Source organism: Salpingoeca rosetta (genome assembly GCF_000188695.1).
Source record: "Salpingoeca rosetta unplaced genomic scaffold supercont1.31, whole genome shotgun sequence".
Taxonomy (NCBI): Eukaryota; class Choanoflagellata; order Craspedida; family Salpingoecidae; genus Salpingoeca; species Salpingoeca rosetta.
In genome coordinates, this window is record NW_004754903.1 from 539,481 (window position 1) to 559,316 (window position 19,836).

A 19,836-nucleotide genomic window follows, 5' to 3' on the forward strand; every position below is an offset into this window, starting at 1 on the left:
GTGTGTGTGTGTGTGTGTGTGTGTGTGTGTGTGTGTGTGTGTGCGTTTTTGTGTGTGTGTGTGTGTTGGTGCAACGTGTCCAGAAGGTGAGGAACATGTGCATAAAGTCATGACAACTTGCACACAAGCATGCGCGATGCAACAACAACCCCGCAAAAGCACACACACACACACACGCACACAACACGCACACACGAACATAACACACGCACACACACAGACGAGCGTGTGGTTGTGCAGACCTGGTTGTCCAGCAAGAACCTGCAGCTGCAGTGCTTTCATCGTGGTGGGAATATTGAGAACGGTCGTGTACACGTGCGGTAGAATCCGGCGCGCGTCCTTGATGGGCATGTTGCTTGCCAACGCGTCCTTCAGCACAAAGCGGGCAGAGGTCGTGTTGAAGCACTCCTCAACGCGCAAGCTGTCACAGTCACACAAATGCATGTCAATGTCAAGCAAGGATGAGTACGTGCGCAACACTCCTCGGGCAAACGTCGCAAAGACACACACACACACACACATACAGAGAGTCTCTCTCTATTTCTTTCTTCCCCCCTCCCCACACCCATGCCTCCGCCCACGCACGCATGCACACGCATGCATTGGCACTGGCTCTCCACCACGACGACCACCTCTCATTCCAGCGTCTCCACACCCACCTTGCCCACAGGTCGGTGTCGTTGGCGAGGAAAACGGGGCCATCGCATGACACCATCTCCAAATCTGCGGTTGTTGGCACAGGCAAGCGCTTCCGCAGCATGTCTCGCACACCTGACAAAATGTGATGCCATGTGTGCGTGTGCGTGTGCGTGAATGTGAGTGCATGCGTGCGGGCATGCAATCACGTCAGACATCAGGGGACAAGAAGAAGATACCAGCAAAGATCAGCAGAGGCATGCATGACTTGACTGAGTGCTGTGTCTACGGTTAATGTGTGTGTGTGCCTGCTTGTGAATGTGCTTGCTTGCTTGTCATTGCGTGTGTGTTGTTGTTGTCGACGCACGCTTGCCGCGACCAGTAGAAGACCTACCTTTTGCTTCCTGCGACAATGTTTGGCGTCCAACAGCGCTGTCATCTCCGTCGTGCTGCTCTTCCACCTCCTCATTCTTATCTTCATCAAAGCGAAGGCCTGGAGAAAGCCGAGGCGTGAGTATTGAGTGCCTGAGCTGAACATCTAACGGCAAGGAACAACAACGCTTGTGCGACATACAAAGCCACACACGCACACGCTCACACACAGACACATGCGCACCCACAGGACCACACCATTCACTCCCACATGTTACTCACCAGCTGGTACCATGTATGCGATGTTGGTGAGGACACGCAAGAGGCTGTATGTGCACAAGCGCTTCAGGCCCTCGTCGCGCGCCTTCCTCGCTTCCTCCTGTCTCTGGTGCAGCACGCCAGCCGCCGTCACATACTGCCCAACGAAAAGACGCAGCACAGACAGGGCACAGACGCGTAAGGGGGGGGCAGAACATAAAGTGAGCCACCCAGCCATCCACAGAACTGACAACGTGAGACGGGCACACCTCGAAGCACCTGCCTCAACACATCACACCACACCAAATGTATCACCACACCACACCACACATCGCACGACACCATGTATCACATCACAACACCGCAACACGGCGTGTGCGTCACCTCTTCCAACGTGGGCCGCACAGGAACGCCTAGCTGCTGCAGGACCTGCGGCATTGCGCGGCTCGGGAGATGGCTGTGAAAAGATGCGAGGCGACGGGAGCAGGAGCACATGTGCTTCAACATTAGCAGACACACGTCAGCAGTGATGAGAAAATAGCATACGGTACGAAACAGCGTGCCCAATGCAAAAATATACACAGACACACGTCCACACACGCACGTACATACAGACATATGGGCACGTACACACAGACACACGTACACACAGACACACACACACTCACACACTCACACACGTACACACACACACACACAACACAACACAACACATGCCACAGCACAAAACAATACCATTGCACGCACTCTGTGAGGACGACTTTGTCCAAAACGTCTCTGAAGAGAATGCGAGCGCTCTCGCGTGGTGTTGGTGCACTATGGCGCTGAGACGGCCACACCTTCTTCGTGTGACTTGGCTCCTCCCACACACACGAGGACAGCGGCACGGGCTGCATCTTGATGGCCGTCGTGACACCGCTCGTGGCGCTGCTGCTCTTGCTGGCAGCATGCTCCTTCCTGTTTGTGCTGCTGTTGCTCTTCGTTTTGGGCTTCGTGTCACCGTGCATTGGAACGAGCAAGCACGTCGTAGACGTGTCGGTTGTGGACAGCGATTGCACAAAGGCGGCATCCGCGTCCACAAACGCCAGCGCCGCCAGGACCACATCCGCTGTGATGCGTTTGCCTGCAAGCACAGCACTCTTGGGCGATTCAGCAGCATCAGCAGCATCAGCAGCACCAGCGGTGATGGTGGTGGTGATGGCGCGCCAGGCGTCTTGTGATGTCGGTGCATCGCGAATACCAATGCGCTTGAGGTGCGCGCGTGCATCGGCGGAGGGGCGGATGTCGCCCCACGCCACGCGCCGGAACAGCGGCTTCCATTGAAGAAGGTGGGGGGGGGGGGCAGAGAGTGTAATCATTGAGGGAGTGGGCATTGGGTGTTGTGGGGAGGGTTGTACGTGTGTGCGTTGTGGGTGGAAAGACCTGGCGTGGGCACAGGCGCAGGTGTGCTCAAGGGATGCAAAGCCCACAACAACATTCCCAATTGCACCTTCCTTCCCTCCTCTCCACACACATCCACAGATACATACACACACAGATGCTGTACACACACAAGCGCACACACACACACACACACACACACACACACATCCACAGACCATGGCCGCACCTGGGGATGTGGGTGGAAGAGACACAAACACGTCCTTCGGAGTACAGAGCTCGCCGTCAGTCGTGAGCACCCAACAATGCTCAGCCAGCGTCCTGTCATCAGAGTTTCAAGGAAAGAGCAAACCAGGCAACAGGCAGTGATTGTGGTTGCGTGAGCGAAAGCGAGAGGAAGGCGTGTTGGCGTGTTCGTGTGTGTAAGCAAGCGTGAGGATGAGTGAGAGAAGTCTCACAAAGGCACAGATAAATGCCTGCATTGCCTCTCAACACAAAACGCGAGACAATGAGGAATCGGTAGTCTTACGTGAAGAGTGACGACGGTGTTGTGGTTGGCAACCACTCGTCTCCGACCTGGACTTCCTTGCGCATCAGCTGTTCACCAAGCGGTGGTGTCGGCAACAATGGTGAGCATGGATCCAGGCAACGTGTGCATGTGTGTGTGCGTGTGTGCGCGAGAGAGAACGTGTGTTTCTGTGTGCGATGGTTCCTGAACATGTTTTGTGCATGTGCAAGTGCATTTGTGTATGCATGTGCATGTGCGTTTGTGTGCATGTACATGTGCGTATGTGTGGAGGCGTGCGCAGGGATGGCGGTTGTGTTGTGAGCACCACCTTGGCGACGGCAGCAAGGTGGTTGCCAAGAAGTTCCGCACAGAACAAGCGCTTCTGGTCATCACTGCCAATCATGCATGTTCATATTCGCAGCATGGACGCGGAACGCGCGCGCATGAGCCAACAGCAGCAGCAAAAACATCAGCAAGAGATGCATGTACACAAGCAGGAGGTCACACACATGCTCAAGCACACAAACAAACAAACAAACAAACAAACAAACAAACAAACAAACAAAACAACCAACCAACCAAACAAGCACACAAACACACAAACAAACAAAAACAAACAAACGAACAAGCAAACAAACAAACAAACAACAAACAAACAAACACACACACACACACACACACACACACACACACACACAACAAACAAACAAACAACGCACCTCATGTGCGGCAGCGCTTCAGCAAGGAGTGGACAACAAACATCGCGCACCAGCACCTGAATAAAGTGGGGAGCGAGGCGATGCATGGTGCAAAGGTTAGACGTTCGAATCGAAGAAAGATGCAACGTGCAGCACTTACTGGTAGGTGGCAAAGTGTCCAATGCACACAAGCGCAAACGTGTATTCACGCGCATACAAACACGCACACAAGCACACACACACACACAAGCACACAAGCACTCACACACAAGCTTGTGCGCCAGCAGTGAACTGGTGTTGCTGTTCGCTGAATGTTCGTGAATGTTTTCCTCTATTTCTCCACAACAACACCAACAAAACACGGATGAGACACACACACACACACACACTCTCTCTCTCTCTATCTCTCGCTCTCTCATGTTGGCTTGTGTGCTTGCACACTCCTTTGCCGTTCATCACACTCAGTTCCTTGGCAGTGAGGAAACAGCACGCAACAAGATTGAAGCAGGACACGCAAAAGGAAAGACACAAACACCAATCAAAGCACACAGGGCAAGGAAAAAGCACACAGACATACAGACACACGTACGCACACGCACACGCACACACCCATTCCCCCCCCCCACACACACACAGACACACACACAGACACACACACAGACACACACACACACAGACACACACACACACCCCTCACACACACACACACACACACACACACACACACACACACACACACACACACACACACACACGTGCTTGCTGCAAAGCGGGTGAAGCAGTCTGGAAGAATAAGCACGAGCGAGCCGCCCTGCCGAAGGGCACGCAGCGCAACAAGCAGCTGGTCAATCAGCGTCGGCTTGCAGTGGTTGTCTGTGACGTCGTTGCCGTCGCCATAGACCATGTCCGCGTGGTCAAGATGGATGCCGCACAGGGCAATGTCAATCGACCCATCAGGGAGAGATGTCGTGGTGGCCGGCGCGCGGCTCATAGGGAACGGACACACAACAGTTGCTGCTGACGACGACGCAGAGGACGCGCTCGTGGCGGACGTTGTTGTGCTATCACCACCACCACCACCACCACTGGTGCTGCTGCTGCTGTCGGGGGATGGGGCGTCAGCGTCGGTGCTGGGTTTGCTCTCATCGCTCGTCTCACCGTCACCACTGTCCTCATGTTGCTGTTGCTGCTGCTGCTCGTTGCTGTGCGTGCCACCCACATCACCAGCAGTTAGCGCAGGGTCGCTCGTGATTGCATCGGTAGTGATCGCGTGCACGGCCTCGCACCGCTCCTCCAACAGCTGCACATACGGCACCAACGACGCGTGCAGCACGCAGCAGCGCAGCGGTGCCTGATCGAGCCATTCAGGGAGGTGTGAGTGAGTGAGTGAGTGAGTGGGTGGCTGGCTGGGTGAAGGATACGCTTGACGAGATGCACAGAGTCAGCAGGAACCTAAAAGAGTACACACACACACACACACACACACACACACACACACGCACACACACACACACACACACACACGCACACACACACACACACATTTGCATGCACACCTTCTTGTCCTTGACATCGTCTTCATCTGGCAGCAGGTGTGTGATGGCGGCGAGGTGGGCCAGCTCCAAGTACGCCACGGGAAACACAACGTGTGGTCGTTGTTCCTTCAGCAGCGCCGCTGCCGCATTGGCAACAACCCCGCACTTGAGCCCCACGCGCGCGTGTGCGTGTGTGCGGACGAGTGCGGCGACGCGTCGGGTTGCATCACGTCGCTGCTCCTGCAGATCAATGACGACGTCCTGGCGAGAGAACTTGGAGCAGAGAATGGTGCGCAGTGGGGCACCGTGCACAATCTCCCATCCAGACACATCCTCGTCGCTCAGCGGTGGCGGGAGTGATGTTGATGATGAGGCTGATGTTGATGTTGATGTTGATGATGACGAGCGGTGGTGCGTGTCGTATCCGCCGCTGCCGCGATCGTGCTGGTGCGGTGCACGCAGGACGAGCCAGTCGGCGTCCGTGGGCTCGCCGTCGTTGTCATCAAACCACGGGCTGCCCTCCATCCCCTCCTCAACGCCGAGCAGCCGGTGCGCGGAAAAGCCGAGACCGCCGCGCCCATCGCGCATCTCCGTGGCAATTGGCGCGTGCCGCCCCTGCTCGTGGCGGCCGAGACCACCGCCCGTGTATCCAATCTGACGCATGAGCATCTCGCCCTTGGACATCGCAGCGGCTGCGCGCCCACCGCCACCACCAACATCGCCGCCAGCCGTCGCTGTTGCTGTGCTGGTCGTTGGGGATGCTGCTTTTGCATCAGATGATGACGACGATGGTGGTGGTGGGGCTGCATCAGAGGTTGTGGCGCGGGTGAATGCAGGTGCAGCCGTGGCCTGGCCTGTCGTCGTTGTCGTCGTCTTCGTTGTTGTTGGTGACGACGACACGGGTGCTGCTGCGCTGCGTGCGTCCCCCTCGGCACCAACTGCAGCTGCGTCGACAATACGCGCATCACCTGTATTCTTCTTGTCGTCCTCGTCCGCCATCAGCCGCGCACGCTGTCGCGGTGGTTCGCCCGTATCCCACGCGCCATCATCGCCACCCTTGATCGCCGCCGTATTGCTGTTGCTGCTGTTGCTGCTGCTGCTGTTGTTGTTGCTGTTGTTGTTGTCTCCTCCGCGGCCACCGCTAGTGCCACTGCCCGCTGCTGCTGCTGCTGCTGCTGCTGCTGCTGCTGCTGTGGCGGCCGGGGCCTGCGGGTTTGCGTCGCTGAATGCGCGTTTCTTGTGCTGCTGGTGGCGGGCGTACTTCTCCTGCCGCTCGCTCAGCGTGGCGCCGTCAATGCGCGAGCCAAACCCGCGGTGGGCGTGGCTGACGACGGCGCTGGTGGCCCATGCGCTCACCTCGCGGTCGGACACGATGCGCTCGCGGCGGTGGATGGGCTGCGGGCGGTACGTGTCGAAGAAGCGCCGCTGCACACCGCGCTTGCCATCCTTGATCGCCTGGTGGTGGCGGCGTCATGGTGTTTGGTGTAAGGGTTGGTGGTGGTGGCGTGGTGATTGATGGATGTTGGGGGATGGATCCAAGTCAAGGAAGAAACAACGACAGAACGCCAGAGGAAGGATCACATTCATGCACGGCGTGCCATTGGGTGTTTGTTGTGTGGAGGAAAGGTGAATGCAAAACGGTGAGAGGGATTGTGGTGGCGAATGGTGGCGAATTGAGCGGGGTGGAAATTCGCGGGAGAAACACAAGCATGTGACATGACATGACGTGCAACGGCGCGAGGGTGGTGTTGTTGTTCATATTGGGTGATGGTGGGTGGCCCCATTCGCGTTGGGAAAATACAATGTGCCCGTGCGTAGAGTAAGGTGGTGCATGTGTGAGTGGGTGAATGCGGTGTCGGGACGTTGGACGTCCAATGCTTACGGTTTCATGCACACACACGCACACGCATACGCACAGACACAGACACAGACGCACACACACACACACACACGCGCGCGCGCACAGAACGCCATACATGCGCCCCCTCTCGTTCTGTTCTCGAACCTCGTCTTCCATGAATCCCTTTCCATTCGTTTCAAGATCGATGTTTCGCTCAATGCAGTCCGTGAACCAGCGGCTGAATTGATCCGCAAGCTGCACCCACACCCACACACACACACACACACACACACACACACACGCACACACACACACACGCACACACACACACACACACACGCACACGTAGGTGAGGTGGTGTGAGCGTATCGTGTGCCATGGGATCATCAGCGCTTGACTTTGCTCTGTGTGTGTGTGTGTGTGTGTGTGTGTGTGTGTGTGTGTGTGTGTGTGTGTGTGTGTGCAAGTCTCCCCCTCTGTTGTCTGCATGCCATTTCACCACTATCGCCACCACTAGGGTTGTTTGCACCTGCACGACTTCGTTCACGAACGCCTGTGGCATTGCCGCCGTGTCCATCAGCGACAGCCGTCGCCCCTGAACAAACACATGCACATGTGCGGGTCATGTAAGTGGCCAGTGGTGAGGGATCGTGTAAGCAAACACAAACGCACACACGCATGTACGCAACCACAAACGCACACACGCATGTACGCAACCACACACACAGACACACAAACAGACACAAAGACACACAGACACACAGACAGAGACACAGACAGACAGACACACCCACCCACTCATGCATACATGCATGCCCAACACAACACCTGGCTGTCGAGGGGCAGGTCTTTGCCAGCGAATTGCAGGAGGCGCTGCAGCATCGCGTCGGAAATGCCGTGAAATCCTGGATCAATTCGACCATGGTGGAGGAGTGTGAATGAATTGCGGTTGTGTTCGCTGTACATACAGGCACGTGCACAGGCAAGCGGTAACTGCCACACACACACACACACACACACACACACACACACACACACACACACACACACACGCACACGCACACAACCCATACACACACACACGCACACACAACACATACACACAGAACAACTCCACCTTTTGCCACGATGTAAGTCTCTGCGTTGCTTGCGCGGCTGCAGGCGGGCTTTGTGACCCAGACCTCGTCAAAGAGCGAGCGCAGAAGATACAGCAGCGCAATTGTCGGATGCTCAAACAGCGTAAACATCTTCAGCACCATCGCCCCACCTGTATCACAAGCGTGCCAGCCACCGCACGTGTGTGAGCGTTTGCGACACACACACATGTCAACACACATACTCGCACACATAATCACACACATACACACAATTACGCATATGCACACACCTTGATCGAGGCAGCCAAGGCCAGCCACAGCCTCGCAGTAGTGCAGCTGGGCAACTATCATCTCCTGCTCGTTCGGGTCGTGCTGGCAGTCCACACTGCCATCTGCGGTGAACAGCAGCACGGGGGCGTCAAGTGCACGTGCGCGCGCCCACAGGCCGCTAATGTTGGCGCGGTGGCGGATGTCGCCCGTGTCGTCCGCGCCAAAGTACCACCGAGGCAGTGTTGCAGAGATGAACTGGCACACGCACGCACATGCGTCAAGGTGTGTTTGATGTGTGTGTGTCATGTGTGTGCGTATCATGTGTGTGCGTGTCATGTGTTGGTCATGTGTGTCGATCATGTGAGTGTGTGTTTCAAGGGTGAGCGCATATGGTTGAATCGAGTGAAAGTACATGAGTCAACAAGCAAACTGCACAAACAACAACAAACAATCGACAGAACGACCAAAGCAAACGGAAAATTCGGCGTGCACAGGGGGACGTAAGAAGAGGAAGAGAGGGTGGTCGTGTGTGGATGAACGGCCACGTGACGGGTCTCATATTGGGTGGTGAGGTGCAAATGTTGAGCACCCTCAACAATTGGCACACACACACACTGACACACACACACACACACTGACACACACACACACAAACACACGAGCACAGATGGATGACCAAATACAGCCTCATGCATATTGGATATCATGCCACCACCACCACCACCACCACCACCACTCCCACCATCGCCCATCCCAACGCTGATGGCATGCACAGCAGCCGCAACTCACATCATCCGACTCCACCATGGCTGTGGGGTCGTTCTGCTCGTGGTACGGGTTGAGGGAGTTGCCGATCCACCGCCACTGGTCTCTGGCCGGGTCGTCTGCCTTTGGGATATGGCGACGCGTGCGCAGGAAGTGGTTGGTGGCGGTGATGAACCCACCAGGCGCTTCGCACGCGTGCACACTCGCCACCCTTGCATGCATGCAAACGTGTGCGTGTGTGTGTGTGTGTGTAAAGTAAGCAACAGGGGAACAGGCGCAGCGAATTTCGAATCTAACCATACCCACACAACGACGCCGTCTTGTCTCACTTCTCGAGTCACTAGCGCCAACGCCACCAAAACACTACCACACACATGCAAATACATGCGCCCGTGCGTGAGCGTTGTTTTAGGCTACCTGTCATCTCTGGACACGTCGAGAAGCTGAAAGTGCTCGAGCAACTCGTACATCTTTGCCCAAGCGTTGGTGCACAGCTCTGGGTTGCATTGCTTTCGCAGCGCATGCAGAACGATGCCGGTCGGGTTGGTGAAGCGAGTGAGCTTCTTCCACATGTCAATCGCCTTGTTGTCAAGCTTGCTGCGCACATCGCCCGTGCGTTGCTTGAGCACTTGCATCTCTACACGTATCAGGTCGGGTGCATTCGTGGGGTGGTGGTTTGGGTTGTGTTTGGACCGAAATGTTTGCATGAGTCAATGGCAAACGCCTTTGTGCTTCAATGAGTACCTCAACATCTAAAGCTCATCTCAGCACCAATTGGAGTGTTTCACCCAACCAATCAGCCATTCATGCAAACAACACACACACACACACACATTCGCACCTGGAAGAATTGGGCCTTCAATGGACGCAAATAGGTCGTCAGTAGTTGGGGCCTTGTCGCATGGTGTTTGCACCTGCACAAACTTGTCAAAGAGGTTGCCGTAGCCAACCAAAGCACGCTCACGCGCACGCTCCCAGGCTTCTCCGTCACGGGACGGTCCGCGGTTGCGCGACCTGAATGAGTCTCCTCTCGAGTCCCTCCGTCCACCCCAGCGTCCCTGATGGTTTTGCTGGTGGTGATACCGACCACCGCCATCGCGTGCATGCGGCGGTGTTGGCAGCAACGACGAGCTGCCACCAACAGGCGGCCCGAGGCGCGAGGTGATCAGCGGTGATGGTGCACCGGAAATGAGCGGCTGGCGATCGGGTGCGTTGGAAGGTGGCGCAGATCCCGGTGGTGGCGGTCCCAGCCTTTGGGAAATGGGCACGCGATCGCGGGGCTCGTGGTGGCGGTGATGGCGGTGATGGCGGTGGTCGTCGTGATGCCTGCGGTGCTGCTGACCTCGATCGTCATACCCCCTTCTTCGATCGCCATAGCGACGGTCATCATAGCGGCGACCACCGTGCGATCGCCGATCGTGCCGATGGCTCATCCTCGTTTGCGTGTGTGTGTGTGTGTGTGTGTGTGTGTGTGTGTGTGTGTGTGTGTGTGTGTGTGTGTGTGTGTGTGTGTGTGTGTGTATGTGTGTGTGTGTGTATGGTTGTGCGCTCTGCTGTGGTTGTCGTTGTCTCCCTGTGTGGTAAAAGCGAAAAGTGCTGAATCAGCAGTTCCTTCTGTGTTTTGTTTTGTGTGTGTCGCACACCAGCCAACACAACCACACAACCAAGCGCACTGTCCGCAGATGTCGCCACTTTCCCTCCCACTCTCCCCAACACAAACAAAACACCACTCTCCCCAATACCAGGACTGCTTTCAAGATGGACGGGAACTGGCGCACTGGTGCACCCATGGCTTCGCCGGCGCGTGGCCGCCAGCCGCGACGTGGTGGAGGCCGTGGCCGTGGTGGTGGCCACGGCTATGGAGGGCGAACTGACACCTCCGGACAGGCGACGACAAGTGAGGGCCGCCGCTACGACCGCACGTCTTCTTCGACGCAGCAGACTCGAGACAATGGATTTTCACGGGATGGCCGCGTTGACTCTGGACGCAGCCGTGGTGCACGCCGATCTGACGAGGTACCGCAACAACCACCACGCGATGGAGGGCGTGATCGCCGATATGGCGGTGGACAAGGACGAGGCGGTGGACAAGGACGAGGCGGTGGAAAGCCGTCCGGTTGGTCACCCCAGAAAACGAAGAAGTTTGGGATTGTGCCATGGATTCGCATTCGTGGGCAGTGGCTGTGCCTGCTTCAAGTGAGCTTCTCGGCAGTGGAACTCAACTTCAAGTTTGATCCCTTGCGCGGGGAGGCGCGCGGCAAGGAGACCTGGCAGCAGACGGCTGCCCGCGAGGTCCTGGAGGAGTCATGCCACGTGTTTGACTTTGGGGACGTTGCCGCTGACCTGCCCAAGTCGACATTTGTTGGTGGGCTGTATCACGTGGAGATCACCCCGGAGAGTGGCAAGATCGAAGACGAATGGACAAACATGCTGGACGCCTACACGAAGAACCGCCGCAGCATCGAGAACGCGCTGAAAGCCGGCAAGTCGTGGGCACGCAAGGAGTGCCTCGAGTGCGAAGCCATTGGGTGGATTGACCCCCATCTCAACGACGACGCCCTCCCATATCGTCGCGCGGGGCAGGTGCTACGCAACGTGGCCAGGTTTCATGATCACGACGCGATGCCAAAAGTTCGCATGCAACGCCGCAACTTCAAGAAGCGTGGGACAACCACGTGGCGTGCTCTCGACTGCAAGCCTGCGCTGAGGGGCAACTGGGATGTGCCTGATACTTCGCGCGAACCCGTCACCGCCGTGCTCAGCGCCCACGACCACATCGGCAAGACGAGGTACTGGCATCAGCTTGGTCGCAAGGCCTTTTGCTACCCCGAGGATTTCAGCACCGAGGAGCAGTTTTCCAAGGTTGGTGCAAGCCCTTTTCTTCAGACCGTTGTTGGGGTGCTTTTCTGTGTGAACGTGATGTTGTGGAGGGAGCATTGTTGTGGGGCATCACTGACAAGAGGCATTTGTTCACATGCCATTCCCCTCCGTGCGTGTGTGATTGTTTGTGCTGCAGAACCTGACCAAGGTGCTGCGGGTGCAGAAGGAGTTTGATGCCGCCGATGTGCGCACGTGGCTTCGCCAGTACTGCGAGGCAGGCGTTGCTGTGACCGACGCGGAGGTGCGCAAGCAGACCGACCCGCCTGCATCGCTGCCACCAAACCCTGGAGCGCTGGAGGACTCGACGTCGTCGACAACACCGCCGTCGCCACCGGCACCGCACGTGCACGTGCCGCGTGGTGGTGCTGGCGAGAAGGACGAGGAGAGCAGCCTGGCAGACAGTGCCATCGAGTCACAGCCTGATCAATTGGGATTTGAAAAGCTACAAATCAGTGACTAGATGGAGTCACATTCCTGTCATGTCACATCACACCACGCGCCGCACGTGTGCGTGCGTGTGTGCGTGCGTGCGTGTGTGTGTGTGTGTGTGTGTGTGTGTGTGTGTGTGTGTGTGTGTGTGTGTGTGTGTGCAAGCTTGTTCACGTGTACGTGTCTCGCTGCGCTTTAACGCGTGTGCGTACGTGCGTCACCTCGTTGCGCGCGTTGCTGCTCCCTGCTGGGATTGCACTCGCGCCATACTGTCGCTTACATCTGTTGCCTTTGTTACTTTCTTGACGTTTTGTTCTCTTCTGTTCCCCGCGCGTGTGCACCTTTTGTTCTGTTGTGCTTGCGTTACACTGTTGTGCGTTGTCTGGTGACTTACACTGTGTCCTTGCATTGTTCACTCCCTCGTGTTATCTCACGTGCGTTGCAGTTCATCGCTGCCACGCGTGCGGTGCGTATGCCTGTGCCTTTTGTGCTCGATCGTTTGTTCACGCATTTCCTCCCACCGCATCCGAGCTTTCGTGACGTGCCTCCCTCCAATCACCAATACAAGATCATCAAACGACACACAAGATGGATTGTGTGGGTGGTGCCTCGTACCCTATTCTGTTGAGGTGCTGGCACATACGTGACTGGCTGCGTTTCCTGTGAAACGAACATCAAAAGCATGTGCGTGCAACGAGGGGCACCAGCGGAGCGTGAAAGTACAGAAGTGGGGCGCATGTGCGTGTGCCAGTCCATTTGTCACTGTCTGCTTGGTCGCTGTCTGCTTGGTCTGCGTGCTGCAGTCGTGCAGCAATGTCTGTCTCGATGAATGTGGCCGCATTCGATGCAGGTGTAACTGGCTGCTCATGCATGTGTTTGGCTACAACTTTTCTTACATCCCCATCAAATCGCCACTGTTTGTTCTCCGCTTTGGCGCACTGCCAAGAAGGACACACGCACATTTCCCCCTGCTTGCTGTGTCAAATCTCCTTGCTCGCACCCTTGCCGCGTGTTGCTGGTGGCCTCACGTTGGCTGTTGGCTGTTGGCTGTTGGCTGTTGTTGGGTGCGTGCACACACACACACACACACACACACACACACACACACACACACACGAGGCGGCGAGATGGTGGTGTTTCGGCGGGTGGTGCTGATGGCTGCTGCGGCGCAGGCGCTTCCGGCGATATGGCTGGCTACATTGCAAGTGGAGCAGGGCATCTCACCGCTGGCACTGCTCAAGTTCTTGTTCACGCACGATCAACGGCTAGACCTTGCCATGACCATCTTGTCCAACGGATCGTCCTTCTTCACCTTTGTGAGTGCGTGCGTGTGTGTGTTTGTGTGTGCGGTTGCTGGTGGTCGTTTGATCTCCCAGGCAGCGTTGCGGCCTCTGCCGTCATTCCTTGCAACTGTATGTTACCGACCCGCGTTTTCTCCCCCTCCTTGCACGACAGATGACCATCTGCACAATCAACGCGCTGCTATGTGCGCTGGCGCTGTTGCTGGAAAAGATTGTCTTCACGCGCCTCCGAGCCACAGAGTTGCAGGTGTGTGAGTGTGTGTGTGTGTTTGTGCATCTTTGTGTGTGTGTGTGTGCATCTTTGTGTGTATGAATGTGTATGAACGTGTGTGAATGCTCTCAGTGTCGGATTTCGACTCTCACACACACACACACACACTGTCCATCGCTCGCTACCAATCTCTCCTTCTCCCTCACTCACACGTGTCCTGTCTGCCTGCCCTCTCCTTACCGCAACCATGACACCCCCCCCCCAAATATGCAATCAGCTGTCGTTCCAATCAAGCGTCAACTTTGTGATTCTGCGCGCGATGGCGATTCATGCGGGCGTCAGTCTCCACGAGCACGATGATCAAGCGTGGCACTGGCTCTTCTGGGCCATTGTCTGCGGCTGGGGCACCGCCCTCCAGGCCATGAGCCACGCCCGCCTCACCTACGTACGCGTGCGTGTGTGCGTGTACGTGCGTGTGTGTGTGTGTGTGTGTGTGTGTGTGTGTGTGTGTGTGTGTGTGTGTGTGTGTGCGTGTGTGTGTGTGTGCGTGTGTGTGTGCGTGTGTGTGTGTGCGTGTGTGTGTGTGTGTGTGTGCGTGTGTGTGTGCGTGTGTTGCGGGTAGCAGCTTGATCGTGTTTCGATGTGAACGTTGCGCTGCTTTTCCTATCCTCCACACCCCTGAACATCCACCCTTCTTCATCCCAACGCCCCAACAACCACACACAACAAAACCTCACTCTCCTCCCCTTTCTTTCCTTCCGCCACTCTCAGCTGTTCACGTCGCCGCATGCCGATCGCGTGGCTGTGGGCAAAGTGCTGGCGGTCGTGGTGCTGGCGTGGGCAACGACGCTGCTTGTGCTGTCGTGGACGGTGGCTGGGCCCTTGCACTCTGTGCAGTGGTATCTGCTCTGGTGCTTTGATTTCCTCATGCTCACCATCAAGTCTGCCAACACCCTCCTCACCTGGCTCTACTACCGCCAGAGCATCGTGCGTCACACGCCAGTGTGGCGTTGTGTGTTGTGTGTGTGTGTGTGTGCATGTGGTGTGTGTGTTGTGTGTGTGTGTGCACACTGAAACCACGCTGCGACATGCTTGCCCCCCCCCCCCCCCTGTTTACCTTACCCACCCTTGCCCCCCCCCCAACTCTGCCAACACAAGCCAGCCACGACGACGTGCGAGGGCCACGTGGTTGAGGAGCGGCGGTACCACTCGTCGCTGGTCATCGGGCTGCTGCTCCTCCTCCTCCGCTTCCTCCTCTGCTCCTCCGTCCTCGCCATCAACGACTTTGCCATCGGACCCATCAACATCGTCGCCTTCTTTCAGTGCAAGTGCGTGCGTATGTGCGTGCGTATGTGTGTGTGTGCATGTGTGCGCATGTGTGTGTGTGCGTGTATGTGCGTGTATTTGCGTATGTGTGTGTTCTTGTGTGTATGTGTGTGTATGTGCGTATGTGTATGTGCGTATGCGTATGTGTGTGTGTTCTTGTGTGTATGTGTGTGTATGTGATCGCTGTCATACTTTGTGTGGTCGTTGTCATACCTCACGTCATCCATTTATTGCCTCATGATCGCTGATCCTGTGTTGCGCTTTGTTGTGGGCTCACATCTTTCCCTTGATTCAACAACACCTGCTCACCTCTTTCATCAACACTGCCACGGCCATCATCACAACAGGGGCATCGTGCAGAGCGCACAGGCGCGCCTCAAGGCCCACGGCCAATACCTCTTGTATGTTTCCTGACCAGCAACATGGCACGCTGCTCTGTTGCTTCTTGCTCATTCTTTCGCAAGCATCCATGTGTGTGTGTGCATGAGTGGTGTTGACCGTGTAGACGCACTCACGAGCACGATTTGCAACCCTTCATCCCCCTTCACCACACTGCCCACCCATTCACCTCAATTTTCAACCCTTCACCATGCTTCATCACCACTCTCGTCCCCGTCACCCCCACAGGGCGACGCGGCGGCTGGAGCAGATGTTCAGCGTCATGAGCGCATCGCTCATCCCCGAACACACGCGCACGGCCGGATGCCCCATCTGCCGCGATGACTTTGGCGACGACGCGTGCTCCCTCCCGTGCAGACACGCCTTCCACCAGGTGCATTTGGTGTGACGGGTGTGTGTTTGTTGTGTGTATGTTGCGCGCGTGCGCGCGTGTGTGAGTGCACAATGACACCTGCTCTGCACATGCTTGGTTGCTTGGTTGCTCGTCTGATGGAAGGTGATGTTTGCGTATCATTACGCAGCCTCTCACACAACACACACACAACACACACACACACACACACACACTGACACGCACACACAATGCCAGATGTGCATCACGCGGTGGCTGCAGCAACAGCCGTCGTGTCCAACGTGTCGCCTGCAGCTCGACACTGCAGCCACACACGCGAACCACAATCGCACTCCGACAACACCCATCGCCTCCACCACACCGGCCGCATCAGCCGGGGACAGCGGCGGTGTCAGCAACGCGGATACAGCGAGTAGCGGGCCATCACCACCTTCCCACCACCAGCACCACCACCACCATCATCATCATCAACATGGTTACACGCGGCGACGGAGGAGGCGGAGCGTTGTTGCTGCGGTGCTTGACACGCTCGCCGCCGCTGCCGCCATTCGCATTCTGCCCGCGCTCGCACACGTTCTTCGCGGGCCACGACAGCAGCAACACCATGATGGCCGTGCTGATAACGATGATAACGATTATGGTGATGGTGGTGATGGGTTCTGGGCGTTTAACCAGGACGACCTGGAGGCGGAGGTGAGACACGCGGCGTGTATATATATATATATATATATATATATGTGTGTGTGTGTGTGTGTATGTATGTATATATATATATATATATATATATATATATATGTGTGTGTGTGTGTGTGTATGTATGTGTGTATGTGTATGTGTGTTTTTGGTTTATGCTTCGTATACACACGTCCTGCTGTGCAGTAACTTGATCTCGCTTGACACCCATTTCCTCACACAACTTCCTCTTCCTCTCCTCCCTTCACTTCTGCCTTAACTCCTCTCTACCCCCACCCTTCCCATATACAGGTTGCGCGCGTGCTGGCTGTGTTCCCCCACGCGCCCGCCGGTGCTGTGCGTGCGGATGTGTCGGTGACGGGATCGGCGGCCGCGACGTCAAACAACATCTTGGAGGGGCGTGTGCCCGCCGTTGCACTCCGCAGTGACACCTACCGCGGTGGTGGTGAAATACGTGGTGGTGGTGATAATGATGACACGCAGTCACAACTTCCACCGCAACAGCAGCAGCGCCACTCCAATCTTGGATTGACGAGTGATGACGAGGAGGAATTTGACTTTGAACCTGATGATGATGATGGCAGAGGGTGTGTTGGTGCTGGGAGCAGTGGATGCACGCGTGTGACAAGAAGGGGTCGGCCGCGACGGCTGCTGCTGCGAACAAGCCGCAATCACGCTGCGTCCCATGGTGGTGGTGGTGGTGGTGATGCGGTGATGCTGCTGTCGCCCCTCACGTCTCCAACGCGTGCGCATACACACGCGGACGGCGCAATGGATGAACGCGACGCCACTGGCGATGATGTTGGTGATGGCGGTGTCGACGATGACAACAATCGTGGTGGTGTTTGTGGTGGAAGCAGGACCAACGACACAGATGAAGTGTGTGTGTGTGTGTGTGTGTGTGGGGGGGGGTGATGGGCTCGTGGTTGTGGCAGGCGCTGTTTGAGCCACGCGTACAGCTTGCTCGCGTGCGCACCCCTGCTTGATTTGTCTTTCTGTGACGTGTTGTGTCAGGCCTTGTCATGTCTTGTCATGCAATGTCTTGTAATGTTGCAGCTTTCTCACATCAACAACTCACATTCACACGCACATGTTTGCAAATGCAAAAACCAAAGAAGCAGGGACGACAACAACAACAGCAACAGCAGCTACACGTTGGCGGCAGTGCGGTGGGAGGAGGAACAACGAGAGGACGGGAGGCAGCTGCTGTGACTGTGAAACGGAACGAACCACCATTCGCAGCAGCAGCAGCAGCGGTGATGGTGGCGCAAACACTCACGCACACGAACGGCGTGCACGCAATCGACACTATCGACGACGACAGCAACAGCGAACAGCAGCACGAATGACTGAACGACGACAAGCAGACAGCCATCACCACCGTTACACACACGCATGCCACTGCAGCAAGGGAGGGGGGGGGGGGGTGAGGGAGCTGTGGTGGGTCAGCGCTCAGCCCATGAAGTTAACGACGACGAGGTGGAGGATGAGGTGGCCGAAGATGAAGTCGGCAAAGGCCTGCTCCCGCGTGATGGCCGAGAACTCCTGCGCATTCTCCGGGTTCACCTGACTCCGCAGGCACGCTGGGGGAGGGGGGAGGAGGGTGTTGCATGATGTGTGTGTGTGTGTGTGCGGTGGTGTGGGGTTGTGTTGCGTGATTGTGTGTACGGTGGTGTGGGGGTTGTGTTGCGTGATTGTGTTGTGTTGTGTGTGCGTGTATAAATGTGCATGCATGCGTGTGTGTTGATGGTGAGTGTGAGAGAATCAATGTGGGGAGCTATTTCTTCTCCTTGTGCAAGCGGCATGTCCCTTGCACCATTATCGCTATTCTGCAGTAGCAGTCGTCATAAACGGCCTAACCGATCCCTTTCAACGCCTCTCCTCCCGCTCGTGCATGCTTGCAAGCAATTGAAAGGCAAAGCTTATCCCTCCATATCATGCACACACACATAAACATACATGCACACACACATACACATACATACATACACACAATCACACACACACGCACACACCAATCACACGCACACGCACACATATACATACATACACACGCACACACACAGTACACATACATACAACGCACCTGCGAGGACGAAGGAGCCGACGCTGGAGATGAAACCGGACAGGAACGAGTTGAAGGGGAAGGTGCCGACGAGCGCGCAGTACACAAACTGGATCAGGCCTGCAGATATGGTAAAGGAGGGTTAGAGGGGGGGGGGGTGTGGGTGCGTGTTTGTGTTCGTGGGTGGGTTGGATGGTTGTTTTTTGGGTTGTGTGAGGGACCTGAGACGCACAAGAAGAACAACAACAAGAACAACAACAAGAACAACAACAAGAATAAGAACAAGAACAAGAACAACAGAAACAAGAACTTAAACAACAACAACAAGAACAACAACACCCCACCACCCTCTCCGAAACACACCTGTGAGGAGGATGTAGAAGAGGTAGGCATCGATGATTTTGAGGGTTTTTGGGGTGGACTGGTATGCCTTCCACAGGTTACCGACGACGGCGCCAACACCCGCAACAGCCTTGCTGCTGCCGCTGTTGCTACCACCGCTGTTTCCTTTCGCCTGTCGGGAAACATAGATGGCAGGGGCGGACGTGAACGGGACCAAGACTTGCACACACCTCCGCATTACACTGGCAGCAACGTATCGAGGTAGCTTGGGGTTCCTCAACCCCTTGCACACACACACACACACACACAAAGCATACACAACATACACAACACACACACACACACAACATACACAACACACACACAGACGCACTTCTATGCCACTGACCATCTTGCTGTGCTTGCTTGTTCGTCTCGTTCTTCTTCTTCTCCTGTCGTATCCGCTGCGACTGCCACAAAGGGAAAATTTGCCAGTTCTT

General features: G+C 56.1%; 5 protein-coding genes across 5 annotated transcripts in view; 3 read left to right on the forward strand and 2 right to left on the reverse strand.

The window, feature by feature from the left end:
- PTSG_09772 (uncharacterized protein) overlaps window positions 1–10,792 on the reverse strand; it is a gene marked incomplete at both ends in the record, with an annotated part of 13,843 nt that extends 3,051 nt beyond the window's left edge. The window contains 20 exons of the mRNA XM_004989073.1: window positions 243–421; window positions 660–771; window positions 1,031–1,129; window positions 1,291–1,423; window positions 1,651–1,723; window positions 2,014–2,579; window positions 2,865–2,967; window positions 3,176–3,243; window positions 3,483–3,546; window positions 3,874–4,011; window positions 4,608–5,203; window positions 5,409–6,842; window positions 7,393–7,482; window positions 7,757–7,822; window positions 8,056–8,132; window positions 8,345–8,494; window positions 8,615–8,849; window positions 9,384–9,570; window positions 9,777–9,996; window positions 10,201–10,792. Coding sequence (XP_004989130.1) covers window positions 243–421; window positions 660–771; window positions 1,031–1,129; window positions 1,291–1,423; window positions 1,651–1,723; window positions 2,014–2,579; window positions 2,865–2,967; window positions 3,176–3,243; window positions 3,483–3,546; window positions 3,874–4,011; window positions 4,608–5,203; window positions 5,409–6,842; window positions 7,393–7,482; window positions 7,757–7,822; window positions 8,056–8,132; window positions 8,345–8,494; window positions 8,615–8,849; window positions 9,384–9,570; window positions 9,777–9,996; window positions 10,201–10,792 — 5,182 coding nt within the window. The remainder of the gene's footprint in view (window positions 1–242; window positions 422–659; window positions 772–1,030; window positions 1,130–1,290; window positions 1,424–1,650; window positions 1,724–2,013; window positions 2,580–2,864; window positions 2,968–3,175; window positions 3,244–3,482; window positions 3,547–3,873; window positions 4,012–4,607; window positions 5,204–5,408; window positions 6,843–7,392; window positions 7,483–7,756; window positions 7,823–8,055; window positions 8,133–8,344; window positions 8,495–8,614; window positions 8,850–9,383; window positions 9,571–9,776; window positions 9,997–10,200) is intronic.
- A 325-nt stretch (window positions 10,793–11,117) lies between these two features.
- On the forward strand, window positions 11,118–12,699 carry PTSG_09773 (uncharacterized protein; the record flags this gene model as incomplete). Its single annotated transcript, XM_004989074.1, has 2 exons — window positions 11,118–12,221; window positions 12,376–12,699. The coding sequence occupies 2 exons, from the start codon at window positions 11,118–11,120 to the stop codon at window positions 12,697–12,699; spliced, it is 1,428 nt and encodes a 475-aa protein (XP_004989131.1).
- A 1,096-nt stretch (window positions 12,700–13,795) lies between these two features.
- On the forward strand, window positions 13,796–17,489 carry PTSG_09774 (uncharacterized protein; the record flags this gene model as incomplete). The annotated part of the gene is made up of 10 exons (XM_004989075.1): window positions 13,796–13,984; window positions 14,124–14,216; window positions 14,458–14,625; window positions 14,952–15,167; window positions 15,339–15,508; window positions 15,854–15,907; window positions 16,134–16,278; window positions 16,852–16,950; window positions 17,242–17,395; window positions 17,461–17,489. 10 exons carry the CDS (start codon window positions 13,796–13,798, stop codon window positions 17,487–17,489), a joined length of 1,317 nt encoding a protein of 438 aa, XP_004989132.1.
- Window positions 17,490–17,664: 175 nt separating this feature from the next.
- PTSG_12923 (uncharacterized protein) lies at window positions 17,665–18,299 on the forward strand (the record flags this gene model as incomplete). The annotated part of the gene is made up of 2 exons (XM_004989076.1): window positions 17,665–17,829; window positions 18,066–18,299. 2 exons carry the CDS (start codon window positions 17,665–17,667, stop codon window positions 18,297–18,299), a joined length of 399 nt encoding a protein of 132 aa, XP_004989133.1.
- Window positions 18,007–19,831, reverse strand: PTSG_09775 (defender against apopototic cell death 1). Its single transcript, XM_004989077.1, has 4 exons — window positions 19,746–19,831; window positions 19,379–19,529; window positions 19,037–19,135; window positions 18,007–18,533 (listed from the first exon to the last, which is right to left on the reverse strand). Exons 1-4 carry the CDS (start codon window positions 19,746–19,748, stop codon window positions 18,403–18,405), a joined length of 384 nt encoding a protein of 127 aa, XP_004989134.1. The 5' UTR covers window positions 19,749–19,831; the 3' UTR covers window positions 18,007–18,402.
- Window positions 19,832–19,836: the final 5 nt, after the last annotated feature.

Bases quoted from the DNA above. Each gene is read 5' to 3' on its own strand.
- PTSG_09775 (XM_004989077.1), bottom strand. The intron at 19,136-19,378 runs GTGTGTTTCGGA...CCATATCTGCAG, and splicing joins CTTCTACATCCTCCTCACAG to GCCTGATCCAGTTTGTGTAC. The intron at 18,534-19,036 runs GTGCGTTGTATG...CCCCTCCCCCAG, and splicing joins CGGCTCCTTCGTCCTCGCAG to CGTGCCTGCGGAGTCAGGTG.